This window comes from Fimicolochytrium jonesii (assembly GCF_025526975.1).
Source record: "Fimicolochytrium jonesii strain JEL569 chromosome Unknown EV422scaffold_12, whole genome shotgun sequence".
In the NCBI taxonomy this organism is placed as follows: Eukaryota; Fungi; Chytridiomycota; class Chytridiomycetes; order Spizellomycetales; family Powellomycetaceae; genus Fimicolochytrium; species Fimicolochytrium jonesii.
In genome coordinates, this window is record NW_026515679.1 from 30577 (window position 1) to 54291 (window position 23715).

Consider the following 23715-nt stretch of genomic DNA (forward strand, 5'->3'; position numbering starts at 1 on the left):
GCCGAGGAGCGGCCGAAGGAATGAGGCGGTCTTTCAGTGGTTTTCTGCATACGACGTTGCTTTATCAGACATCTTGTAGACTCGGTAGCTTATAATGCAATTCCGTTGTTACATTTGAAGGGTGGAGCAATCTCGAGATCTGAAGCGGAGTTTACATCATGGTCATTACATCATGCATCTCACGCGTCTTCTCCTGCTTGGCAGGGGAACCTTCGATCTAGAGACTTGCTATCCAAGTCGTTAACATCCTGAGAATCATCAGACGTTCAGCAGGGCATCAGGATGTTTCCAGGCTCGCTATCCTCCGCATGGCTCTTTGCCTTCTTCAGCCTGTGTGGCTTGAGCGTATCCCTGAACCCACGCTTGGTCTGTCCAGCAGTCTCGACCGCCAGCGCTCTCCTCACCACCATCGACGCCGCAGCCCCATCGCTGGGACTGTCAAAGCTATCAGAGTGGTGCCTTGAACCGACAACGGCAAAGACAGGATCGAAGGCGGAACGCACTTGCGCGCTTATCAAACCTGATGCGTTTGCGGCCGGGTATAAGGATGCAATAGTGGAGCGGATATTGGCAGAAGGCTTCAAGATCGTGAACAGCAAGGACCTTATGTTAACGACGAAACAGGCAGAGGAGTTTTATGAGGAACATCAGGCGAGGAGCTTTTACCGAGAGCTGGTGGAATGGATGAGCACGTCAGTTCCATTGCGTTTGTAGGGTCAAGCGAGACTATGATGCGCCATTGACACGCCATGGGAGATAGGCCAGATCAACCGATTCACGCGATGGTGCTGGAAAGGGAGAACGCTGTGAAGGCTTGGCGGGAGCTCGCCGGACCCACCAACTCCGCGAATGCCAGGAAGGTCGCCCCACAGAGGTAATCGAACGACGGTTCTGTAGGATGAGCGTGGAAGGGGTGAGAACTCATTCGTTTTCCAGCATCCGAGCTTTGTATGGAACCGACAGCTCCAAAAACGCTGTGCATGGGTCGGATAGCCTTGAATCTGCTCAACGCGAGATTCGCATCATATTTGGTGATACGCATCATGTTCATGTTCAAAACTTTTAAGCGAAGATTATGGAAGCCCATAGGATATAGTGTTTAGGTTGCCGCGGCTTGTCTGTGAGATGTGATACGCTGTATCTTGGTACAAACTTTGCTGCCCAGCAGCACGAGACCCGAAAAACATCCCGACCTCCATGTCGATAGACCTGACTCGGGGGGTTTGTAATCGATTTTGTACAGACACCGAGTCCCTGTTGAAAACGTTACGCTCCAAAGTGTCCGGTATCTGAACGCATGTAGGCGTTTGCGGCCGTCTGCCAAGAACAAGAGATGAGTTCCGGTGCTGACATCAACAGCGGCACGATTGTGAACGCACCTGAGCGGCTCCAGATTGCACGCCAATGACCGCGGCCTCATTTCGCGCGCTCTGCAGCGTGTGACCCGCAGCCCGGTTCGACGCATGGACATCCTTCCATAGCCACACGGAGTACAGAGCGTTCAATACCCACCCAGCCGTAGCTGCGATGCAGAAGATTCCCGCGACCAGCTTTCCGTTCGCCAATGCCGCGAGCAAGTTGATGACACCAGCGCCTCCAGACGCTGGGATGCCAATAGCCATATAAGATGCGTAGAGAATGTGGATGCCGTTGAAGAGTAGGAAGGTGTAGAAGTAGATTCCCGCGTTTTTCTGGAACGCCATATATACTGGCCGGTACCATAAGTACAGGGATCCGGCGCCTATGAATGGGACTATAACAGCATGTGAGACACATTCCAGAGCAAAGAAAGGACCAGCAATAGTTATGCTTACTGGAGAATAGACTGACGCCAAAATCAGACGCAACGTTTGGTAATGAATCAGGGTGCGAGATCAAGAGAGCAAGACACGCCGCCATGTTCAGCACTAGTACGCCGATCGTACTGAACCACAGCCGGTAGATATTCCTCACAAGCCGCCTACTCGGTTCAGGAATATCGCCCTCGATATCGTGGTGGAACAACGGGTAAAACTTAGGCCAGTTAGGCGGTTGGAACCCGGCTGCCCGCATCGCTTCCTGGTCCCTCTTCAACGCAGCTTCCCGCGCATTGAGATCCTCCTCCCTCCGGCGTAGCTCCTCTTCCTTTGCCGCAAAAGAGGCGGACGTCGCCTGGGCTGGCTGTGCGTAGGCTGCCGAGGCATACGCTGGTTCCGATGTTGAGGCGCTGTAGGAGTTGAATGCGTATGGGGACGCTTGTGTTGCGGATGAGTCGGCGAAGGGGTTATCATTGATGTCGCCCTCGTCGGGCAAGGCGAAGGGGTTTGCTGAGGCCATCGTGAGGTTATTGGCGGTTTCCTGCTGGTGAGAGTCGTGCTCGCCGTCTTTCTTCTTATTAAGGAGATCTCGAAGTGAGGATTCCGTCGATGTCCATGTTCACCAACCGGTGCGGCCAGTTTGGGCGACCGCTATTTTGACGGCGTCCCCATGATGATTCCCACGAGCTGTCAAAGTGTCAGTGATGGTTTCAGAGCACTTCCTGCTTCCCCAACCTTCAACCGCGAAACAGCAAACCTTCGGACCGACAGTTTGGAGATCCGCACTCCTTTCCCTTATCCCATTGGCCACTGGGAAACCGATTCGCCACTCTTCCTTCTCCGGATACATTTAGCTTGATACTACCAGCACCATGCAGTCCAACCTGTATCTCGGACCGGCGTACGACTTTCAAGATCTACTCAAGCATGAAGCGATCATAAGGTAGAGCCAGTCAATTAATGCACTGGACTCTCCAACATATCAACTCACTTTTTCCCTCACCTCATCCATAGAGTCATTGCGCAGCGCACGCATACACTCCTACAGTACGATGAGGTACAGTACAATCCTCAAATGATAGTTGCTGGGATGAAATACTGTTGCCAAACAAGTTTACCTTTAATCATGCGTAGGAGAAAAATGCGGTTACGGTCAGCGGCGACCAGGTCCATGACGTCCACAATGCGTACGTTCCAGAAATCTTCATCCTGCTCCCGGACTCCACTGGCTCATCCGGTTTTCGACAGCTTTGACGAGCTCCGAAAGATTCTCCTCCCGTATGCGCTCCAGGCTCCTCCCAGAAGGGGACTCATTGACAAACCTGATAGGAATGGTCGTTGGGGGGAGCCACGCGTCCTAGAGCGAAAGCGGAAAATCCACCCAGATTCTGAGGAAGACGAAGAGCATCCCACCCTGGCCTTACACAGGTTTCTCAAAGATGGGGACATCACAGAACAAAAGGATCTCGACAGACTTGCACGCGCAGGCGGTGTTCCGACCATGCTGATCAACGATGCAATCTTACCTCGCAGAGCGTTGGACCGTGAGGAATATTGCTATGTGCACTATATCACATCTATTCAGAGTCAAAGCCGTGATGCTACATTCGCCATGCATTGCTCTCAGTGTTGCAGCTTTGTGCTCCATCCTCAACCCATCGTTGGGACTTGGGATTTCAAGTCTGAGTTGCTTGAGAGAATCACGCTGCGCGAGGAGCAGAGGATGCTGGTGCAGATCCAGCAGGTAAGGAATGTACATCGCATAGTGGGACGGTCTCAAACTAATGTTGCACTCCTGGCAGATTGCAGAGGCCACTCAAGCCTGCCTCGCATATCAGTACTTTGATAAGGTATGCTTGTTCCAGAATCATAGAACGTAGAATTTGCGTTCGCGCTAAAGGATGCCGTTTTTAGCGAGTCATAATCAACACAGATAATGCCGATACCGTTCAAGATATTTTGGAAAGGCTCTCCGCAATGGAGAAATTCGTACAAGACAACGTTGTATGTCTGAGCTTGGTTTGAGACTATCTGCAGATACCATTCCTGCCTACACTCATCCATTCTCCCACCGTGCAGATCAATCTTCCAGTCCCAGCCATTTCTTGAGATGTCGTCCTCATCAGTTTGCATCAGGATTAGCGTATGGAGCAAGACTATCGCCACCTCGCTTCTTGCCCTGCACATATAATGTGAATATGTAGCTGATTTAGATACCTTTTGTCTTCGATTCTGGTTGCGGGGAGACCTGTGGGCGATGAATTGACAGCACGCCGTTTGGGATTCCGGCGGTGACATCACGATCAGGCGTGCTAAAGCCTGCTAAGCCCGTGAAGCCAACGGCCCAACGAGACCAACGCCTTGAGACTTGCAACCTTGCCGCATTACCCTCACCATCTGACGGACATTATTCTCACGCAGACCTAATCATACACACACAACCCCCTTCACCACCACCGATACCCCCAAACTTGACTAGGGAACCCACATCCTACATCTCCTCCTACCTCGATTCCGCAAGTCATGAACACCAACGGAAACCCCGCGGCGCAGATCGCAAATGTCTTCTCCAACTTTGGAGCACAGTTGAAGCCTTTCGGCTCTCAAGCCGTCAAGCAGTTCTCGCAAATGCAGCAAGTACGTTACCGAGTGGAGTGCAGTTCGCGCCTTACGTTGTATGTCTCGACTCACCTGGGAATTCCTCCGCTCGCAGTATGCCAAGGAACGGATGGGAAGCGCAAGTGACGTGACGGAGCTGCCTGCCGAATACAGGGATCTCGAGTTGGCAAGTATCATCCCAGGCCCAAAGGCACTTGCGGATGCTTTGATCGAAAAGCTCCTTGAACTAACAACCAACGCGGTACTATCAGAAAGTGGACCGTATCAAGACTCTCCACGACAACCTCTCGAAAATCTCGCGTAACTTCACCCTCCCGCACTATGACTACGAGCCTCCGTTGGCGGAGACTGCCTTGAACTTTGCATCCACCGTCAGTGACCGCGCCATCTCTTTCACGGCTGCTGGTGCCCGTGCTGCCGGTGTCAATGCCAACATTGGCGGTGGGCCTAAGACTAAGGAGGAGATTCCTCCTAGCTTGGCCCATGCCTTCGCCCGTGCTGCCATCCACTCGGCTGAAGAGCTTGGAACACAAGAGCCTATCGGTAGGGGAAATGTGCTCTGCGGCCAAACGTACGAAACGCTGATGAGTCCCGTTTTGCTGCTTTCAGGTGTTGCCCTCAAGAAGTTTGCTACTGCTGAAGAGAGGGTTGGAAACGCACGATTGAAGTTTGTGAGTGATGTCTCGGCGTGAGGCGGATTTGCACCATGGACAATCATTGACGACCCATCTTAGGATGCCGAGGCCACTAGCAAATTCCATCAGCCAATCAACCGCATGGTTGTGCAAAATATCGCTGCTGCGATGGTAAAATGACGTGCTATTCGCTGCCGTCTCAATCTAAAGAGTCCTGACACGTGCTGATCACCCCTGTAGAAGGCGCGCAAGAGTGTCCAGTCCGTACGGTTGACATACGACGCTTGCCGCGCTCGTCTGAAGGCTGCCAGGCCTGAGCACGTTGAGGCGGTGCGCCAGGAGATGGAGGCAGCAGAAGATGAGTTCGTTGCTGCCGTCGACGATGCTATGGGCAAGATGAAGGCTGTTGTCGAGACAACGGAAACTTTCAAGAACTTGGCCGATCTTGTCTCGGCACAACTGAAGTACTTCAAGGTTGGTTTTTAAGTCACGACGTTATGCAGGCTGTCGGGGTGGATTCAGTGGCTCATTGCGGCTTTTGTCCTCAACACTTGTAGGAGGCCGCTGAGGCTCTTTCGGAGGTTGCCCCCGAGTTGGACGAGCTGACCGTTACAAACGAAGCTCTGCTCAGGCACCCCGCTGCGTAATTTGTATATAATCCGCTTTTCGTATCACAAACAGAATTCTTGGTATCCATTTAAAAGTCCTTTACACAATTCTTGTCCTGATTACGCACTTGTGTTTACGCCAAGACCATACGGTAACTCGCAGTCGCCGGCTCTATCCCACTTCTAACTCTAGATCTACAGTTTACTCTGCTTGCTACTATAGGCTCGGTCTAGCCAATCGCCGAGAATGGCGTTCAAATGATCTGTCCCTTCCACTTGAACGAAATGTCCGGCTTCGACTCGCTGTGAGAAAAGTATCATGGTCAGTCTCAATCACTCACGGCACCGGCGGTCCGGGTCTTACGTGTGTTTCAAAGTTTTTGATGTTGGGAGAGGTCGTCTTGATTTGCTTCTCTGGGAACGCTGGGTCGTCCGAGGCATACACCTAGCACGATCGAAGGCATGCTCAGTTGAAGACCTGGTCCACGTACTGATCAGCCAGGCCCGATGCACTCACCAGCATCGCGTTGAGCTTCAAATCCTTCGGCAACCCCTTCTCATCCTCGAAATTGATCTTGCGCGTCCGGTAAAAGTTCAACGGCCCATGGAATCCGGACTTCTTGTACTGCTGCACGTAGTACTCCATATCTTTGGGTGACATCTTGAGCTTTGGACTCAGCCGGATGTCTTTGGGAAGTTTGTCGATCGACGGCATGACGATCAAACTCATTTCTCCAGCGCCTCGATAGACTGATCGCAGGATCAATGAGGTATGAGCGTCCAGTACCGCGTCAGTGCTGGGCTGCTTGAACCAGATCTGGTGAGAGGACGGGTGGCCGATCGTTAAAGACGATGGTGCGATTCAGGCAAGCGAAGGGATACTCACCTGATATTTGAACTGTGGTCGCAATTTGACGAGCTGCTCAATGCTCACAAACTCATCGTTTGGTGGGGCGTATGGCACGCAGATGGCCGCAACGTTGAGAACCCGTTCGGGGTACCACAGGCACATCCTCCAAACCTGCCGTGGATGTTAGTGCCGAACCGTAGACGCCGGAAGCGGATTCCAGATTCACACTCACAAGCGCTGCGCCCCTGAATACGGTAAGAAGGCTCGGTCAACCGTTAGGCTTCCACGCCAGGGATACGACACCCTACTCACCAGTCATGCCCGATGAACGTAGCCTTCGAACCTTTCCCAGCTACATGGTCCAAGAGCTCCGCCATATCTTTGCACAGATTTTTGAACCTATTTTCGCGCAACATGTCCAGCCCTCCTGCGTCTCCCCATAGAGTGCTGAAAGGCGGTGCTATCCTCATACCCATATTGCTTCAAAGCTTCGTCGTCCCCTGGAGCAGCCTTTGGCGAGTCCGTGTCCCCGAAGCCCCGCAAATCCGGCACGATGACGCGATAACCTTTCTTCACCAAGTACGGGATCTGGTATCTCCATCCTGTGGCGGAGCTTCAGTACCCTGCCGAGTGAACTCCAACGCACATTCCCACTAACCAAACCATAACTTGAAAGGAAGAACATCGCGTCAGAAATCACTTCTCGCTGGGGAAATACCACAACTGAACATACATCCGGGAAACCATGGCATAGGAACAGCACGGGGCCCGTGCCCTCGTCGACATAGTCTGAGAACGAAAAGGTCACCGTATCAGTGTTCGCCCACATGACTAGTTAGAGTAATGTGCAAGAAAACGTACGATATCTGATTCCGTTCACCCTAGAGAACTTGTGCGTGAAGCTAGCGGGATCTTGGGGATCCATCTTTGCGGACATCTTTGGGAGCTGTTTTCAAGACTTGTCTTGTGTGAATGTGTGAATGGGCACTGCTTGATAATCAAGATTGCACTTCGGCTTCCCCTTGCAGCTTTTACGTCACGAGGAGCTACGAGGAGCGTCGCGGGAGTTCGACAACTCCCGCTCGGTCCAGAGCATATGGCATTTTATAGATGAAAATGTGCCGAAAACAAACAAGAATCCGAAGCGTGGGAGAAAACATGTACTTGGTGTTTGGGCGTAGCTCTCGTCGTTAAAGGTCAAGTGCGATTGATCTGGGGAAAGGCTGCGGGTCCAGCACGGCGCAGATAGTAGGAGGGTTTTCGATGGGAGTCCACTTTGATATTGAAAAAGCTTAATGTTTGTTTCGATGAAAGCGTTCCCTGCTTTTCGCAAGGAGGTCGAAGAAAAATGGGTATATAAGACGTTACAAAAGTACGGAAACACCGTAAAAGATAGGAAGATGCATACAAGCGCCGAGAAAGGGGAATCGCGAGTAAAAACCGACGAGAGTGAATTTATGTAAAAAGGGACACTTCCAGATATATGTATACAAAGGAAAGGGATGAAAAATGCCCGTACAGTTGCGGGCCTCACCCCGTTGTCGCTACCACGTCCGCCGCCCGATAACGCAAGCTTGGTATTTCCAAATCCCAGTTCTCACTGGGACCTGCCGGCGGGGAGAGAGATGAAGCTCAGAGATCGGCTTGACCTGAGGGCGCCTCGTTTCAGAAGTAGGGTTGTCTTCAATCCTCTCGCTTCGACCGCTGATGCTTCCGGTGGCAGAGAAGGAAGGATAGGGGTTTTCGCGAGCGAACTCAGCGGCAATGTCGACGACGACAACGACCCTGCTCGCATTGAGGACTTCCTTCTCCGCTCCAACAGCGGTGAGCCCGGAGGGGATGAGAACGGAGAGGACGGTAGTGAAGTCGGGGGTGTTGGCGCAGTTTCTGGTGGCGGACAAAACATCGCTGCCACCCTCCCATGATCAGACTCCCAGTGCCGCGTGCACAGCTTGTACTCCAGAGGGATTTGCACTTCGTTCCGCGTCACTACCCGGCGTCGGATGATCGTTGATTCAAAATAAGGACCTGCACAGGAGGTGCAAGACTGCGCCGACGCGAGGTAGTGCTTCAGGTGATCGTGAGTGATCTCGAGGATGGGAAGCTGCTGACGGACGATGACTCGTGCGGCGAGCTCTCTGAGGGTTGGGGGGGTTGCAAGCTCGTCGGCGTGGTCTTCAAGGACATCCAGATCCAAAGGACAGTTGTCCAATCCAATCTTGCGCAAGAATTTTAACCGCGTGATTTCTGCCGGAAGCTGGTTGATAGGATTGTCCGCCAGCTCCAAAGTGACAAGAGACTTCAGCTCTCCCATCTCTGACGGCAGCGCCGAAATCTCGTTGCGTTTCAAATCGAGTACAGTAAGTTTCTTCAAGGAGGCGATCGACGAGGGTAAGGTGGTAATCCTGTTGTCAGATGCATGTAACTCTACGAGCTTAGTGAGGTATCCAAGTGTATCTGGCAATGTCGTCAACTTGTTGTTGGAAATATGTAAATGCGTCAAATTTCGAAGGTAACCAATCTCGAGGGGTATCTCAGTCAGGCTATTGCAGCATCTAGAAATGTAATCGGGTTAGCATGAAGTCAAAAGCGGCTTCCGAATGGACGGAAACTTACAAATGAAGGGTGGTGGTGGTTGCGAGAAGGCCGATATTTGGTGACATGGCGACAATATTTTGCTTGCAAAGGCCAATGGTGGCAAGAGATGAAAGCTGCCCAAAAGTGATCGTCCGCAAGTTCCCCTTGTATTGGTAGAACAAGCGCTCGTATCGATCTGCTTCCTCCTCCTCGTCATCCGCGAAAGACTGATCATGCAGATCGTTCAGCGAAAAAGTGTGGGAAATTTGCGATGAGGAACTCGATGAAGTTTGTGAAGAGCGAACCGTATCCGTGCGAACTGCCAAGGAGCCAGCTCCTTCGTGGTGCAGCGATTGCAGTTGCGGGCGCAAATTCCGTTCAGACATACGTCGCAAGACAGCAGGCGTTCTTGTAGCTCCGTTCGCCTGTTCTTCGGAACCGACTATTTCAATTGAAGAAACTCCTAGTGAGGGGTCATCTTGTGGTGGCGTCGGCAGGCGGTGTGAATTTGCTAGCGTCCATCTTCGATTCTTGGGGGCACGCCTGGAAGCACTGTTCTGAGGTTCGCTGGCGGGCGTCGGGCTGCTCACAACCTGATAAGCCAACGGAAGGGCCGCTTGCTGTTTGCTCAGACTCCCTCCCATTTCGCTTTAGAACCGTGCAAGTTGTAAAGTTCGCGCAGGCCACCGGCGTCGAAATCTCCTTTTATCGAAGTTCAGAGTGGCGCCGATGGGTACGGGCCAGCAACGTTCTGAAGACGCTGTCCTTGGCCGCGGCTTGTTTCTGAATCCCTTTCCGACGCAACGGTGTCAAAAGCCGGACCTTCCAGTCTCCAGAGTCTCTTCGCAGTTGCTGGCGAATGTCGCGGAATCCCCTCCTATGTTATACAGCTCTGTGGAGGATAGGCCTGTTCCGACCGTGGAAAGCAAACCACTCAAGCAAGCAAATCGGGACTTGACAAAAGAATTCTCAAATGGGACAGCTATTGCGGGTCCCCTTGCCCAGCACGACGTGAGGGTTACTGTACTGTATAGGGCCTGTGCAGAGCGGCTTCCCGGGGAATGTGTGTTATCTGGTTTAACCGTTCGGCCGCATTGTGGTATCTAAGGTCTAAAGTGATCTCCATGAATCCTAATCATTCGCGTGGTTCCACGCACCGGTCCACTTCAGGAAGCAGCATTGGGCATCGCTGTTTGTTCACAAAACAAGGGGCGACCGCGTTTGCCGGCGGCAACCTGCGCCACGCGGAATGTCACACAAAAACTACTCACGACATGAGGGATCGACCGAATTGCGCAGCCCAATGATTTCATTTCATTGCAGTTGTGGACCTATATGCAATATTAATTATTGTCTTCGTCCCGGTTTCTTAATAGAGTCTAAGTCCCCCAACGCGTCTCTGTCCATTTGACGCGTCGCGTCGGCAAAGCTTCTTCCATCCCCCTTTTCGGAAAGTACAATCAGCACTGGTGGTTTGTCGCGATTGCCAACGGAAAATCATGTTGAGAATATGCCAAGGGCGGTGGAGACCGCTGTTGTCAAGCGGCTCTTGCTTTCTTTCCTCTTGCTGCATTCCTGTATTCTTGCATTCCCCAGATCGCCGTCGTTGTAGTTGAGCGCTTCGTGGATCTGCTTGTACTTTGTAAGTTGTAATTCAATCGTAGACTGAATTACTGCCCTCATTCGACGAGCTCCGCCGATCTCCCCAGTCTGACCACGATCAAAAACTCCACATACCGATAGGGTAAAAGCGCCGAAACATGCTTGCCGAACCCATCAATACTCCCAGTGGATATTTGCGCAATGAGCTCTACTCATGGAACGACACCCACTTTGTCGACTACACTCACCAAGCCAATCTGCATCTCCCGATGACCCCTGAGACCGAGCGGCACCGATTGCCGTCCCGCCAGCGCTCTCCAAAGGAAAGCAGAGATGAAAGAGACCAGCGTCATGCCTATCCGCCGCGTAAGGCGTCCTTGGCACACTTCTATTCAGCGGGTTCGGACGCTTTGTCACCACAGTATTCAATCGACTTCTCCGGGTTCTGCTCATCCGATGAGGAGGAACCATCGGCGCCAGCGACCAACTTCTTGCCGCGCGCGATAGTGAATGATTCATATACGAATGTGGACTCGATCTATCAAATGTTCCATGGATCTGAGCAGAATGAGGAGGGCGCAGTTGGGGCGCCTGCTCCCGTATCGCTGCCGCTCTCGCCACGGCTGTCTGAAGTAGTCGATATGTATGATTGGGCTAGGAGGTTTCCCAAGAATATGGACGAGGAAACGCGGCCATTACTGGGTCAAGAGGACACATGCGGTGGTGAAGGCCTCATACATAGCCACGGCGCTGAATCGACCGAAGTCGGATCCCCAAAAAGTCGTGACATCAAACGATCAAGGTTAATATGATAGACGTGCAAATTCGGGGGTTCTGGACGGGTGTGTTAACAATCTTCATCATCAGGAGCGTCCGCCAACTGCCCAAGCTTCCAAAGCTCCAGATCCACCTACGGTCTCGCAGCAGCACCCGTTGCGAGCGATCACCCTCACCATCGCGCAACTCGCATCGCAACGCTCAGCAAAATGGCTTCAGCCCGGACATGATGGACGCGATCCATTACATGTCTCCACCACCGACAGCGGACACGGACAGGTCCGGATATATGCTGTATAGAGAAGATGCTTCCACGACTTGGAAGCGAAGGTGGTGCACTATTGAAGATAATCATATGCATGTTTGCACGTCAGACGAAGTGAGTGGGCCTATGTTACTTTTGAAGACTGAAGAGTCCTAGCTGACGATTCAAACTCTGCAGAAGGGCACATCTCCAATAGCAAGCATTCGTCTCATCCCTGGCCTCTCTGTCATCCCCGAAGACACACCAGGTACCCCAACCTCATCAGCCTCGCACAGCCCAACGAGTCCCCGCGGCTCCATCTTCGCTTTCAAAGTCGTCGCGCCGCAACAGCCTCGCTCGCCATACCTCTTTGCCGCCGAAACACGGCTGGACATGGTGCTGTGGATCGCGAGCATCATACGCGCAGCTGAGAACGCAGGAAAGAAGAAGGTCGAGCGGACGTTGATACCTATCCATAGCTCGAATGAAAAGCAGCAGCAGCAGACGCGAGGAAGGAGTAGGTCGTGGGGGCGGTCACCGAAATCGTCCGGGGAAGAGTCGCCGAATCCGTTCAAGGGCGGCAGGAACGTTATTGATGTACCCTTGTCGAAACCTCTACCGGCCGCCAAACCAACATCATCTTCGGGATCAGACCCCAAGTTGGCTAGTTCGATGAAGAGACGTTTTACGTTGTATATGCTTCGGCCCAGGAAGTCGTAGGCCTAGGGGAGTTCATGACCGTATTCTAATGTCATTATGTACTAGCGTATCATTTCTCATAAGCGTGCATTGAACTGTGCACTGTGCTGTACAGATGTGTGGGAGTAGTAAGAAATCATGAAGACTGCTCTACGCCGTGCCATACTCAGGAGCCAGCTTGTGGCACATAATAAGAGACCCACGTGGTATTGCCTACTGCAGGCCCCTCCACTGAAAGATACTTACCCATCGGGGCCGTCCAAGACAACCCCTAAACTCGATTTCAGCGTGTCTGCTGAATCGCGACCCCTCGCAAGCGGTTGATAGCGCCAGCCAACTCGAATCGCCTCGGTCTCGCCAAATCGCCGGTGATCCAGTCCGATAAGCAAGGCAAGCCATTCGCGTCCCACTCAGCCTCGATCGCATCCATCCACTCGTTTAAGGTAAGCTTCGAGGACGGCTTGCTACGAATATGCAACATCGCCGTTACAATCGCCCTGGACTGCGATGGGTGAACAAGCTGCTCAAGGGCCGAGAGATCCACATCTACGCCGTCGATGCTGATGAGGAATGTGTTCAGTGCTTTGGATTTGCGCGGGCGCGGAGTGCTGCTGTTGCTGGAGAGTTGTTCGAGATTGCCGGGTATCGTTGGCACTCGATGCACGATATCGCCGTACGGTAAGCCTGTAGACCGCAACTCAGTCATGTGAGCTTCGTATGTTCACGAAGTGCCAATGCTCACCTGAATAGTGGAAGGAGTCGTCCGGTAAGCTAGCCGCAATATGCCGCGCTTCACTGGTGACATCCTTGGGCACGTAGCTGTCCAGCGAAATGACCAGGTCGGCGACATCTATATAGCTCCCACAACCTCCGATGACGAGTATGGAGGAACAGTGTTTCTCCAGGTACAGCGATCGAATCTATAAGAGCAAGGAGTCTCTAGAGAGCTTCATCCGTCATACGAAAGCAATGGAAGCGTACCTTGCTGATGAAAGGGGTGATGGGCTCTTTCTCCCTCGTCACCAAGCGAGACATGCGCTGATCTCGGATGAGGAAGTTCGTGGCGCATGAATCCTCGTCCAGCAAAACGCCGCGGGACCCTGTCTGATTATGGCATCACGGAAAGTCAGAACGTTGCGTCGCCTTGAAGTCCAGTATTGACTATCCCGTGTACCTCCAAAGCCTCTTGCAAATTGGCGGCCATGCTAGTCGAGCCCGATGCAGCCTCGCTACTCCAGCAACTCGTGTCGGATTCAAATGGCAAATTGTTGATGAATGGTGAGATATCTACGGATGTCACGCTCCTGATGGAGAAGAGATTATACTTGAGCTTGTAAAAATCGGATTTTTATTGACGTCGTAGCCCCCACCTCCCATCCTCCGCTTTGATCTTGCTCACAGTGTCATCTGTCACCACGAATTCCCGCCCGTCCCCAGGGATGTGGTTGTAAACACCATTCTGTAGCGCATCGAGCAATGTGGATTTTCCATGGAAGCCGCCCCCAACGATAAGTGTTATCCCCTTCGGGATACCTGCAATGCAAATGTCATTCAAGGATGTGATGAGCAGCGGCGAGTTCGGTGATGCATACCCATCCCCTTGACAACTCCTCTGTTTGGTAGCGTGAACGATCGGATCAAAGACGGAGGAGATCGGAAAGCCACGACGTTCTGCGATCGCATAGGTAGATCTGAGGCGCCGCTCTCGCGCGGCAAAACCGCTCCATCGACCACAAAGGCGATGAGCCCTGCCGCCACAATCTGCCGCCTTAGGTTTCCCTGGTCCTCGACGCATCCCACAAAATTGCTAATATCGTTCGCGTCCAATGCCGTGAAGCGCACGCTCCGATCCGCAAGGTTGGGGATCGTCACTGTCAGCAGTTCCGCAGCCTGATGTCCCATAATGGACCTGCCCTGAGCGGGGAGTCCTACGGTGATCCGCACTTCTACATACTCGGCAGTGACAGTGCAAGAAGAACGTTCGATGACCTGCTGACCGGGTATATCGATCCGAATGTCTGCCCTGGTTCCATGCCAGTTTCCACCACTTGCGTTTGGGGTGCTCAGCTCCTGTTGCCGTATAAGAGATGTAGTCCTGCGAGTGATGTAGTCCTCCAACGCTACACGGCGGATCCGGGTTCCAAAGAGTTCCGGAGGAAAGCGAGCCACTTGTTGAGGAAGCCGGACTCTGATTTTTGACGGAGGGGCGAAGGGGTCCGATTGGACATGGTCTACAAAGAGCGTCAACCCGCTCTCGAACAAATAAGAGCCTCGCACGTCCTTGTATGCCCCATACGGCGCTCGGTCCAAGGAGCGCAAGTGCTGTGCCAAAGCCTGCCCATTATTGCTATTGTTCACCGCCGCCGATACTGAGCTTTCCGGCCTGTCATCTTGTGGCCCCCCTCTGGCGTTCGAAGGACCGCCGCCTCTGCCGCCGTATTTCTCACGGTAATACTGTCCTCTGCCTCGCCCTCGGCCGCGTCCACCGCGAGAGCCCTGTTCGCCTGAGGACCCGTAAGGCGCATACATTCTTCAGTTGATGAGGTTTTTTAGAAGTTGCGAGACCGCTTCGAGGAACTCAGAAAGTCGAACAACGGCTTTCTTGACAATCGTTCAAGGCGGTCGGCGCACAGATCCACCCGTCCTTTCGCACCCCATTGTACTGTACGGCGGCGACATATCTTTTGGAACTGAAGACACAACATATGCATACTATCACCAATGTGAGAACAGGCCTCCCGAAAACAAGAAGATCATAGAGAAACGCGCGGGAGGATGCAATGCGACAAAAACAAAGTCCATGACGTTTACTTATACATAGAAACAACACATTTGTGTTTCTTTGTAATCTCATACGACACTGTGTCCGAGTGGTTAAGGAGTTTGCCTCGAATAGTGCGACTCGAAGTCGTGTCTGGAAAGCAAATAGGCTCTGCCTGCAGAGGTTCGAATCCTCTCAGTGTCGCGTCTTTTCTTTTCTTTTGTTGTTCGCCTCGAAGCTCTGCAGGCTCTAAATCCTCTGTGTCGTGTTGCTTGCTTCTCATTGTTTTGTTTTTTTCAATCACTTTGGTGGCACGGCTCATTCGGCGAGCAGTCATCCTGGCTAACGCTCGGAACTCGGGTGTTCAACCAAAGACCCGCCCGTCCGGCGCTCCATTATGGCCTCGATATCGCCATGGTCATCATTGGGCACCATTGGAGATATATTGTACTACTGTACTATAACTTGAAAGTTAAGGGTCATGTGGCAAACTCGTATCCACTGCTGTCAAGTCCAGTCAAAGCAAAAACGGGAAGACGGACGCGCGTCAAAGGACTCGCTGAAAAGTGTCTTTGGAATGATGTCATGAGCGGGGAAACAGGAAGTCACTCCACACAGCACACACAAAATCCCTAATTCAGTCACTGATTAGTGATGACCGGAGCCCCTGCTTCTGACTTGGTCGGCGATTGCCGTCACAGCTCGTCACTGCAAGCCCTGCATATATGGGTTCGATATGTCATCCGACAGATTCTCCATGTCCGCGCCCCGTCTCACCGTCGTACCTCGAAAACGAGTTGGATCATGGATGGCGAGGGAATGGAAAAAAAAGGGCCAGATCATCCAGAGGAAAAGGGGCGGTGGTCCATGATTGTATGGCGCAATGCGATGAGTAAATGGATTCGATTCGTATAAAAGGAAGGAAGGGCTTGTTGGAGTACCTGCAACCCGTACATACTGGAAAATCCACCAACTCTCTCAATCACCACATTTTGAACTCATTTGATCCACATTCTTCATACACCATGGCTGACCACTCGACGCAAGGAACGCTGCGGACGGTCGCGAACGCTGCAGCCCAGGCGGCCCATTCTGTCACCAGCACTCTCGGGCTTGGATCGACTCCAAAGATCCAAGTAAGCAATCTGTCTGCATTAGTGCTACGGCGAGGAATTGCATCTGACGTCGTCCATCTCTCTCCGTTCAGCAATTGGAAAAGGAAGCGATTGTAGCAAACGACAACACATCATTTACCACAGCCTTCGGCGTGCCGGTTGCCACGGTCGATGACTCTCTGAAAGCCGGAGAGCGCGGTCCTACTCTCCTCGATGACTTTGTGTTCCGGGACCGCATGGCCCATTTTGATCGCGAACGCATCCCCGAGCGAGTGGTGCACGCCAGAGGAATCGGCGCTCACGGTTACTTTGAGGCTTACGAAGATCTGTCGGACATCACCATGGCGGCGCCTTTCCAGAAGAAGGGCAAGACGACCCCAGTGTTTATGCGTATCTCAACCGTTCAGGGATCCAAAGGCTCTGCCGATACCGTCCGCGATGTCAGAGGATTCTCCGTAAAGTTCTACACCGAAGAAGGCAACTGGTACATTGCGAGACTAGCTTCCGAGCTGATTTACTGATGAAAGGACCTTGGCTAACCGAACAATATTGACATTAGGGACTTTGTCGGAAACAACATTCCGGTCTTTTTCATTCAAGACGCGATCAAGTTCCCCGACTTGGTGCACGCTCTCAAGCCTGAGCCACACACCGAGATCCCCTCAGGTCAGACTGCCCACGACAATTTCTGGGACTTTGTCTCCCTCACCCCAGAATCCACACACATGTTGACCTGGATTATGAGCGACCGGACCATCCCACGCTCGTTGCGCATGATTCAGGGGTTCGGAGTTCACACCTTCCGTCTCATCAACAAGGCAGGCGTTAGCCGATTCGTCAAGTTCCACTGGCGACCAAAGCCCGGAGTTCATTCCTTGGTGTGGGACGAAGCTCTGAAGACCAACGGTCGCGACCCCGACTTCCACCGCCGCGACCTCTACGAAGCCATTCAGTTTGGCGACTACCCCGAATGGGAACTGGGTTTCCAGATCCTTACGGAGGAGGAGGCAGATAAGCTGCCCTTCGACATCTTGGATGCCACCAAGATCATCCCTGAGGAACTTTTCCCGGTCCGTTACGTTGGCAAGATGGTACTCAACCGAAACGTCGACGAGTTCTTCGCCGAGACTGAGCAAGCGGCTTTCCACCCCGGTGTCGTGATTCCCGGTATCGGATTCTCCGACGACCCTCTTCTGCAAGGCCGCCTGTTTTCCTACAGCGACACACAGTTCTATCGTGTTGGTACCAACTACCAGCAGTTGCCCATCAACAGGCCTGTGTGTCCTGCACGCAACCACCAGCGTGATGGCGCTATGCGCTTGAACATTACCAAGGGCCAGGCCAATTACCACCCCAACTCATTGGGCGGTGGATGCCCCGTGATGAACCCCAACGGATATGTACACCACCCGGCCAAGGTTTCTGGAGTCAAGGTCGCCAGGCGATCAGGCAGCTTCTCCGACCACTTCAGTCAGGCTCGCATGTTCTATAACTCGATGACCGAGACCGAGAAGGGCCATATGCAGGATGCCTTCACCTTCGAACTGAGCAAAGTGACCACTCAAGGTGTGCAGCAGCGTGTCGTGGACCTGCTCAACAACGTCGACAACAAGCTCGCCACCTCTATCGCGTACAGGATTGGCGCGAAGGAACCTGCAGCTGCTCCTGCCCCTGCCGGCGCCGCCGCCCCCATCCCATCCTCCAAATTCCTGTCGATCATCAACAACAACGCATACGACACCATCAAGGGACGGAGGGTCGCCATCTTCCTCATGCCCGGCTATGATTCGTCAGCGGCGGAGTTGATCGGCGCATTGACAGGTGCTGGCGCCTTACCCCAGATCGTCTCGGAGACCCCGGCTCCCGTTCCTGACGCATCCGGAAATGCCACCACCACGCCACTTTTCACATTCTTCGCGTCGTCTTCCACACAGTTCGATGCCTTCTTCATCCCTGGTGGCCGCAAGGCTGTGGATGCATTGCTCCAGAATGCCACCGCCCTCGCGCAAATCGGTGAAGGTTACAAGCATCTCAAAGCCATCTTGGCAGTCAACGAAGGTATTGAAGTATTGCGCAAGCTCGGCATTCAAGCACCGCTGGCAGTAAACGAGAAAGATGTCGTCTCTGAATACGGCGTCACGACCGCACTTGGCGTTGGCTCTGGCGTTTCTGGGAAAGTAGGAAAGGCCATCGGTTCCGCCGTCGGTGCCGCTGGAGGTGCTGCAGCAAAATTGGCTGATGTGACTGCTGGATTGCCCGACTGGATCGTCAAGTTCACCACGGGTATCGCACACCACAAAGCTTGGGATCGGGAGCCCCTCGCCAACAAGATGGTCGTCTAGATCTATTCGAAAATCGTTTCTCTCACAATGAGGTACACCTTTCTACAGTATCTGTCGCACTGCATTTTTTGCAATTTTGTATCTGTCATATAAAACCTGTGAAATATATCGTTCATCGCCGCGATTTTTCTACTTCGATCCTCATCGCTGCAAGCTGCTGGGCGAAGTTCCTCGCGTTTCGTATTAGCTGTAAATCAAAACTTGGGCCGTAAATTATATGTTAGAGTGCCAATGCTCCACTTGTGCGTGTGTCGCTTACTTCCTGCTCCAAAGCCGTGGCACGTTGTTCTGCCCTATCGGCTCGAAGTAAGGCCGCCGCATGCTCGGCAGCGTCCGGTAATGGTGGCCCCTGCACCTCTCCGTGAGTGAAAGCCTAAATATGCTCAGATTGCCGCCATTATGCACATGAACGCACCTTAGGGGTTTCATCTATGCGCTCTTCCGTCTGCGTCGACGCGAATGCCTTTGGTATCAGTTCTGGCATCGTCCGCTCTTTGCTGACCCTCGGTGGCGTCGCTCGTCTTCCTTCTCCCTCTGCTCAATTCCTCTGGTTTAACGGCAGTCACACAGCCGTGAACATGAAGATCTATCCAACCTGGCACTTTGACGCTCTCCACCACGGCCGGCTCCTTCGACTTGGCCAGCAAGTCCTCCAATCGGGCAATGACCGCCTCCTGTTTCTTGACGATAGATGGGTACTTCACATTCCTTTGCAGTTTCTCCTAAAAGGGGGAAGCATATCAGCGCTGACGCCCGTCGCGACACATTATTCGGAGGAGTTTGGTCGAACCTGCAACCGCTGCAAATACATCTGCTGCGCCGTATGCGCAGTCCTCAGCTCCAAAACCTGTCGCTCAAAGTCATTCCTCTCAATGCCCACATGCTGTGAAGCCGCCAACTCTTCCTGCAGTCTCTTATTCCGCCCCGTCTCGTTTTCCAGCTTCTGCACCATGACGGCGTACCGGCGCCGGAGTTCGTGTTCGGAGAGGACGTCGAGGTCGACGGCTTTGATGTAGGTGTTGGTGCGGATGTCGGATTCGGCTAGACGGCTTTGGAGTTGTTTTGTTTGGTCCTACTGTCCACCACTTCATGTCAGTTTCCGGTAGCTATTTGCGAGCAGGGAGGGAACAGTTGAAACGGCTCGTACAACCTCCAGTACTGCATTCACATCCCGTAGTCGAACAAGCTCGCGTCCCAGCTTTTGTATAGCTATCATTCGATCGTCAAGCTCTTTGATCAGCCGCAACGTCAACTGCTGGTGCTGCTGATCGCCGAGATGTTGCATTGGCATTGCCTCAGAGACCGGCTTGTTGCGTGCTGTCGGTGTCGGTATCCTGAATGGTTCGTTCCGGTGAATCCCGGTACCATCTAGTTGTTCCCTTCGATTCCTGGCCGTTTCCACAATGTCATCTAGATTCTGTGCTTTCCGTATCGGTACCCTAAACGGTTCGTTCCGGTGAATACCGGCAGGATCTTGTTCTCTCAGATTTCTGGCAGTTTCGACGTCTAGATTCTGAGTCTTCAGCGGGGGTGGATCGTTTTTGGCAGGCGGTAATGGGTCTGGACGCGGTTTGAAACGCTCCTCTTTCACAAGATGCTCGTCCGACCCTACAGAGAGCTCCAGGTCAACATTACCAACGATCTTCGTATCATGTGCGTGTGCTGTTTTGGGATAGGTGTCCGCTCGTCGGGAGATAAATCCCACGGTGGTCACCAGGGTTTTCCCAGGGACCAGTTTATCTAGGATAGAGTGAAGCGGATATACTGATTCTCCCACAACCGTCTACATAAACCAAAAAATAACATCGGTGATGAGTGTTTCATTCGCGTCAGAAGGACAAACGATCTTCTTTACGAGCGTACCACAGCAGAATCACTGCCAACCGAATGTGCCAGACAAACCAACTCCAACAGATCATGCGCCCCCTTCCTCCACTTAAACCCACCCCGCTTCCTATGCCCATCAGGTAAATGGAACACAAAAGTGTCATGCTCAAACACCGGGTTCTGCGATGGCCGGCTGAGGTCCGTCTCATGATGCAGTTCGCCTTCCGTAGGTGGTGGATCGAGCCATAGTTTGATGAAATATGCGCCTGGTTGTTCGAAGGTTGCGTTGGTGAGCCGGATGTGGAGCTCCATTGGCGGATCTCTTTCCTTCTCTTTTTGGGCAATGGGTCGGGCGGATGTGGTGGGCACGGCTAGCGGATTTGTTTGACTAGAGCGGAGTCGTCCGTCAAATTGAAATCGACAGCGCGTCCGAAGCCATAACCGACATCGGCCACGTCCTGGCCACGTCGCCTTCTTTTCGCCTCTCTCGTTGTTTCCCGCATGCATCGTTGTCCGGACGCATACATATACATATTGTTTGCACCTGACACTTACGCAGAACCCGAAGACTCAACACAGCCTTAACATGGACCTCCAAACAACCCTTCGAGAGCTAGCCAAAGAGCGGCAGCAGCTCATGAGCGAAGGCAAGCCGTCACCCACTGCGTCTTCCACCGTCACTGAAGTACAGCCTTCTGGGGTAGACGGGGGAGCTGCTAAGACGGGTGCTCCTACTGAACAAACGGCGACGGAACCCGTAGACTCAACAAACGGCCAGACCCAGCCTCGTGGTACGAACGCGCCCAATCGCCGGGCCCCGCTGATAAACCTGCTGCCGCACTGGGTGGAGGCTCGAGACGTCGCTCTTATCGGAACAGTTGGCTCGCTGTACGCATTTGGGGTTGTGGGAGAAGATCTGATGCGATTGCTAGCAATCCTTCTTGCATCATTGATGTTTTATCGGTATCAGCAAAAGGATAATACAAAAATCCTATCTGATGGTACGTGGCTTTTTTTTGCGCCATCTTACACATACGCCTGAGGTCTGTTTCTAAATTATTTTGCCGCTCTGCGTAAAGGTACAATTCGCCGGCCACCACCGGGTCGCTCTGGATCCTCCCGACCGCCATCATCAGGATCGTCTCCGAGAGGGCGTCCAATGGGCACTATGAGCGACGTACGGTCAAGTGGAGGTGGATCGTGTTGCGGGTGTTCTTGAAACCCTTGTCGACGATGGGAAGTCCGTTTTGTCCCCCGAATATGTTGACCACCACGAGTAGACCACAAACGAGATACTCAAACGATGTCGAGGGTGACCAACTCCGCCAAGATGCCTTCGACTTCGCGCAGGAACCACCCAGCGGGGAACGCGGGATCTGAAGGTTTCCGAACAGCCCAGACTGGAGAGTCTCGCTCGAATTTATTCTCCGTTTCGGGAGGGGGTGTGGTAGATGGCAGACTTCGTAGCAGATCGACTTCGGCGCGTAAAGCGTCGATCCAAGCTTTACGTAGACTGTCGGATGACGGGTCCTCTGACATTGAATTCTCATCAACTTGCTTGCAGTCGGTAATATCATCAAACATATGTGATCGCAACCGTTGCAGAAGATCGTGAGCAGCCAACTTGGCGAAACCGCTGGATACGGCAGCGATGGCTGACAGATACCGAGCGTGATATGGCCGGAAACGAACGCCGGCGGCCAGGAACTCATATGCAGGTGGTGGTCCGCCATCACTATGTGTCATGCGCAGCAATGCGTCGCTGAAGCAGAATTCACAAAATCGGTGCGATGGTCCGTATGTGCGCAGAACCCAACGCCAGGCGATGGCAGGTTTCTGCTGTCGGTAGCATCGCGTCATTCGCAGAGGTGCAATGAGTGGGGTGGGGAAGAGGGACGTAGTACGCGTCGTGGAGTATGCAACGCTGTCTCCATTTGGTTGCGGGCCATCGAGTCGTTTGACAGCTTGTCGGGACTGCCGCGCATAGGGTTCCAGGATCGCGCATTCAGCGACGGCCTCTGAGATCTTAAAGTGTTCTTGAAGGAACGTGACGAGGGTGATGGAGAAGTTGAAATCGGGGGCCAAATTGTCGATGAAGATCTTGCTCACAATGTCCATTAATTTGGTGGCTGGGATATGTTGTCGTAAGGCGTCCAGAGTCTTCCGATCACATTTGCGGATCGCGGCGTTTATCAGGCTATCCGTGAGGAAGAACCCGCGATCCAGGTACGCCTTCAGGCTACCAGCTGACACCTCCGGTTCTGATATCGCCCGTCGTAAGACTCCATCATTCACATCGGCTGGATCCAGGCCGTTTGCCAGCATGTGGTCCAGAAGCGTGACGTCCAGCCGGGATGTGCGATATACGATTTCCTCGCATTGAGAGGTGAAAGCCCGCAGTGGCACAAAGCAGTAATCGACGACCAATTTTTGCGCTTCAACGGTGTCATTCTTCTCGAAAAGTGCAGATACCATGATCCTCGCGTCGTCCTCTCCAAAGGCGGCCTAAGCAAGATGGGATTAGCTAGTGGGTTCTTGGCAGCGCAAGTGTGAAAGCAAGCGACACCATACCTCCTCGCCATATTGTCGATATGCCTCCGCGACAAAAAACGCATATGCTCCAACGCTGAGGTCGTTTCGACGTGTCCCCTTTTCAGCGTCATCGGCAAGGACAAGCTTGCCGTGGTGCCGCACAATGTATTGCAGCAGAAAGCGTTGCAACTTTGCACCGAGATGACGTAGCTGTACCGCAACTTTCCGGCTTAGAAGTTGTCGGTGGAATTGGAATGCTTTGTAAAAGACCAATGGTCGACCGTAAGTATGGATGAGCCACATGGCCATGGACATTGGGTCTTCAGCAATGCGATAGAATCGTCGGCAGGTGAGGCTGAAGTTCAGAGGATCTTCGAGAGTACAGAAGATGCGACTCCATATTTCGAAGGGCAGGGTATCCCACGGACACAGTTGGGAGGCCATTCTTGCACAGCGGTCCGTGAGCGGTGAACTACAGCCAAACTAGTATATAGTATAGATATATATGTACAGTACACGGGACTGACGACTATCCGACAAGAGAGAGAAACAGGTGCGAGGAAGGCCAGAAGCAGGTCCAGAAGCCCATATTATGCCTCATGCGCGTCTGCCGCGTCCCGATTTTCGAGTGCGTGGGAAAGTGCACTACTGCTCAGTACTGTACAGTACATAGGACCTATGGGCATCAGCTAGAACCATCCCGCAAACACATACAAAGCAGCAAACAGCAA

At 52.9% G+C, this 23715-nt stretch overlaps 11 protein-coding genes and 1 non-coding gene across 12 annotated transcripts; 6 read left to right on the forward strand and 6 right to left on the reverse strand.

The window, feature by feature from the left end:
* Positions 1-486: 486 nt before the first annotated feature.
* On the forward strand, positions 487-1030 carry EV422DRAFT_481384 (nucleoside-diphosphate kinase; the record flags this gene model as incomplete). Its single annotated transcript, XM_053067312.1, has 3 exons — positions 487-692; positions 761-874; positions 937-1030. Coding segments are annotated over 3 exons (414 nt in total), but the record flags the coding sequence as incomplete, so codon positions are not given.
* A 146-nt stretch (positions 1031-1176) lies between these two features.
* EV422DRAFT_57159 (scamp family-domain-containing protein) lies at positions 1177-2739 on the reverse strand. Its single transcript, XM_053073010.1, has 3 exons — positions 1815-2739; positions 1380-1753; positions 1177-1317 (listed from the first exon to the last, which is right to left on the reverse strand). The coding sequence occupies exons 1-3, from the start codon at positions 2314-2316 to the stop codon at positions 1267-1269; spliced, it is 927 nt and encodes a 308-aa protein (XP_052925319.1). The 5' UTR covers positions 2317-2739; the 3' UTR covers positions 1177-1266.
* On the forward strand, positions 2493-4112 carry EV422DRAFT_56988 (uncharacterized protein). Its single transcript, XM_053072813.1, has 7 exons — positions 2493-2739; positions 2811-2853; positions 2931-2983; positions 3045-3540; positions 3599-3646; positions 3711-3800; positions 3876-4112. The coding sequence occupies exons 1-7, from the start codon at positions 2669-2671 to the stop codon at positions 3903-3905; spliced, it is 831 nt and encodes a 276-aa protein (XP_052925320.1). The 5' UTR covers positions 2493-2668; the 3' UTR covers positions 3906-4112.
* EV422DRAFT_56989 (uncharacterized protein) lies at positions 4113-5837 on the forward strand. Its single transcript, XM_053072816.1, has 7 exons — positions 4113-4433; positions 4510-4581; positions 4667-4958; positions 5025-5086; positions 5150-5221; positions 5291-5524; positions 5608-5837. The coding sequence occupies exons 1-7, from the start codon at positions 4320-4322 to the stop codon at positions 5695-5697; spliced, it is 936 nt and encodes a 311-aa protein (XP_052925321.1). The 5' UTR covers positions 4113-4319; the 3' UTR covers positions 5698-5837.
* EV422DRAFT_529515 (Alpha/Beta hydrolase protein) lies at positions 5742-7764 on the reverse strand. The gene is made up of 10 exons (XM_053070334.1): positions 7370-7764; positions 7242-7297; positions 7167-7176; positions 6981-7110; positions 6821-6907; positions 6741-6753; positions 6545-6679; positions 6176-6475; positions 6023-6103; positions 5742-5961 (listed from the first exon to the last, which is right to left on the reverse strand). The coding sequence occupies exons 1-10, from the start codon at positions 7443-7445 to the stop codon at positions 5854-5856; spliced, it is 996 nt and encodes a 331-aa protein (XP_052925322.1). The 5' UTR covers positions 7446-7764; the 3' UTR covers positions 5742-5853.
* A 341-nt stretch (positions 7765-8105) lies between these two features.
* On the reverse strand, positions 8106-9171 carry EV422DRAFT_567529 (uncharacterized protein; the record flags this gene model as incomplete). The annotated part of the gene is made up of 2 exons (XM_053072545.1): positions 8106-9063; positions 9125-9171. The coding sequence occupies 2 exons, from the start codon at positions 9169-9171 to the stop codon at positions 8106-8108; spliced, it is 1005 nt and encodes a 334-aa protein (XP_052925323.1).
* Positions 9172-10752: 1581 nt separating this feature from the next.
* Positions 10753-12559, forward strand: EV422DRAFT_57263 (uncharacterized protein). Its single transcript, XM_053073151.1, has 3 exons — positions 10753-11489; positions 11555-11843; positions 11907-12559. The coding sequence occupies exons 1-3, from the start codon at positions 10846-10848 to the stop codon at positions 12426-12428; spliced, it is 1455 nt and encodes a 484-aa protein (XP_052925324.1). The 5' UTR covers positions 10753-10845; the 3' UTR covers positions 12429-12559.
* Positions 12560-12690: 131 nt separating this feature from the next.
* Positions 12691-14936, reverse strand: EV422DRAFT_496415 (uncharacterized protein; the record flags this gene model as incomplete). The annotated part of the gene is made up of 6 exons (XM_053067872.1): positions 12691-13061; positions 13150-13327; positions 13389-13511; positions 13582-13711; positions 13778-13940; positions 14000-14936. The coding sequence occupies 6 exons, from the start codon at positions 14934-14936 to the stop codon at positions 12691-12693; spliced, it is 1902 nt and encodes a 633-aa protein (XP_052925325.1).
* Positions 14937-15263: 327 nt separating this feature from the next.
* On the forward strand, positions 15264-15372 carry EV422DRAFT_t78. The gene has a single exon. It is a non-coding gene; the product is annotated as a tRNA-Ser (tRNA).
* Positions 15373-16193: 821 nt separating this feature from the next.
* On the forward strand, positions 16194-18625 carry EV422DRAFT_567532 (catalase; the record flags this gene model as incomplete). The annotated part of the gene is made up of 3 exons (XM_053072546.1): positions 16194-16304; positions 16376-16767; positions 16843-18625. 3 exons carry the CDS (start codon positions 16194-16196, stop codon positions 18623-18625), a joined length of 2286 nt encoding a protein of 761 aa, XP_052925326.1.
* A 56-nt stretch (positions 18626-18681) lies between these two features.
* EV422DRAFT_57278 (uncharacterized protein) lies at positions 18682-20861 on the reverse strand. The gene is made up of 7 exons (XM_053073162.1): positions 20489-20861; positions 19776-20408; positions 19416-19697; positions 19221-19347; positions 19041-19159; positions 18885-18974; positions 18682-18812 (listed from the first exon to the last, which is right to left on the reverse strand). Exons 1-7 carry the CDS (start codon positions 20762-20764, stop codon positions 18738-18740), a joined length of 1602 nt encoding a protein of 533 aa, XP_052925327.1. The 5' UTR covers positions 20765-20861; the 3' UTR covers positions 18682-18737.
* Positions 20862-21621: 760 nt separating this feature from the next.
* Positions 21622-23586, reverse strand: EV422DRAFT_57775 (uncharacterized protein). The gene is made up of 2 exons (XM_053073265.1): positions 23024-23586; positions 21622-22957 (listed from the first exon to the last, which is right to left on the reverse strand). The coding sequence occupies exons 1-2, from the start codon at positions 23426-23428 to the stop codon at positions 21749-21751; spliced, it is 1614 nt and encodes a 537-aa protein (XP_052925328.1). The 5' UTR covers positions 23429-23586; the 3' UTR covers positions 21622-21748.
* Positions 23587-23715: the final 129 nt, after the last annotated feature.

Bases quoted from the DNA above. Each gene is read 5' to 3' on its own strand.
- EV422DRAFT_57159 (XM_053073010.1), bottom strand. From the start codon at position 2,316: ATGGCCTCAGCAAACCCCTTCGCCTTGCCCGACGAGGGCGACATCAAT. The intron at 1,754-1,814 runs GTAAGCATAACT...ATGCTGTTATAG, and splicing joins TGGCGTCAGTCTATTCTCCA to TCCCATTCATAGGCGCCGGA. The intron at 1,318-1,379 runs GTGCGTTCACAA...TGTTCTTGGCAG, and splicing joins TGCAATCTGGAGCCGCTCAG to ACGGCCGCAAACGCCTACAT.
- EV422DRAFT_56988 (XM_053072813.1), top strand. From the start codon at position 2,669: ATGCAGTCCAACCTGTATCTCGGACCGGCGTACGACTTTCAAGATCTA. The intron at 2,740-2,810 runs GTAGAGCCAGTC...CCTCATCCATAG, and splicing joins AAGCATGAAGCGATCATAAG to AGTCATTGCGCAGCGCACGC. The intron at 2,984-3,044 runs GTACGTTCCAGA...GGTTTTCGACAG, and splicing joins GTCCATGACGTCCACAATGC to CTTTGACGAGCTCCGAAAGA.
- EV422DRAFT_56989 (XM_053072816.1), top strand. From the start codon at position 4,320: ATGAACACCAACGGAAACCCCGCGGCGCAGATCGCAAATGTCTTCTCC. The intron at 4,434-4,509 runs GTACGTTACCGA...CTCCGCTCGCAG, and splicing joins AGTTCTCGCAAATGCAGCAA to TATGCCAAGGAACGGATGGG. The intron at 4,582-4,666 runs GCAAGTATCATC...CGGTACTATCAG, and splicing joins AATACAGGGATCTCGAGTTG to AAAGTGGACCGTATCAAGAC.
- EV422DRAFT_529515 (XM_053070334.1), bottom strand. From the start codon at position 7,445: ATGTCCGCAAAGATGGATCCCCAAGATCCCGCTAGCTTCACGCACAAG. The intron at 7,298-7,369 runs GTACGTTTTCTT...TTTCGTTCTCAG, and splicing joins GGTGAACGGAATCAGATATC to ACTATGTCGACGAGGGCACG. The intron at 6,908-6,980 runs GTATGAGGATAG...GCGCGAAAATAG, and splicing joins GAAGCTTTGAAGCAATATGG to GTTCAAAAATCTGTGCAAAG.
- EV422DRAFT_57263 (XM_053073151.1), top strand. From the start codon at position 10,846: ATGCTTGCCGAACCCATCAATACTCCCAGTGGATATTTGCGCAATGAG. The intron at 11,490-11,554 runs GTTAATATGATA...CTTCATCATCAG, and splicing joins CGTGACATCAAACGATCAAG to GAGCGTCCGCCAACTGCCCA. The intron at 11,844-11,906 runs GTGAGTGGGCCT...CAAACTCTGCAG, and splicing joins ATGTTTGCACGTCAGACGAA to AAGGGCACATCTCCAATAGC.
- EV422DRAFT_57278 (XM_053073162.1), bottom strand. From the start codon at position 20,764: ATGGAGCTCCACATCCGGCTCACCAACGCAACCTTCGAACAACCAGGC. The intron at 19,348-19,415 runs GTTCGACCAAAC...TCCCCCTTTTAG, and splicing joins TGTATTTGCAGCGGTTGCAG to GAGAAACTGCAAAGGAATGT. The intron at 19,160-19,220 runs GTTGGATAGATC...GGAATTGAGCAG, and splicing joins GGAGAGCGTCAAAGTGCCAG to AGGGAGAAGGAAGACGAGCG.
- EV422DRAFT_57775 (XM_053073265.1), bottom strand. From the start codon at position 23,428: ATGGCCTCCCAACTGTGTCCGTGGGATACCCTGCCCTTCGAAATATGG. The intron at 22,958-23,023 runs GTATGGTGTCGC...CATCTTGCTTAG, and splicing joins ATCGACAATATGGCGAGGAG to GCCGCCTTTGGAGAGGACGA.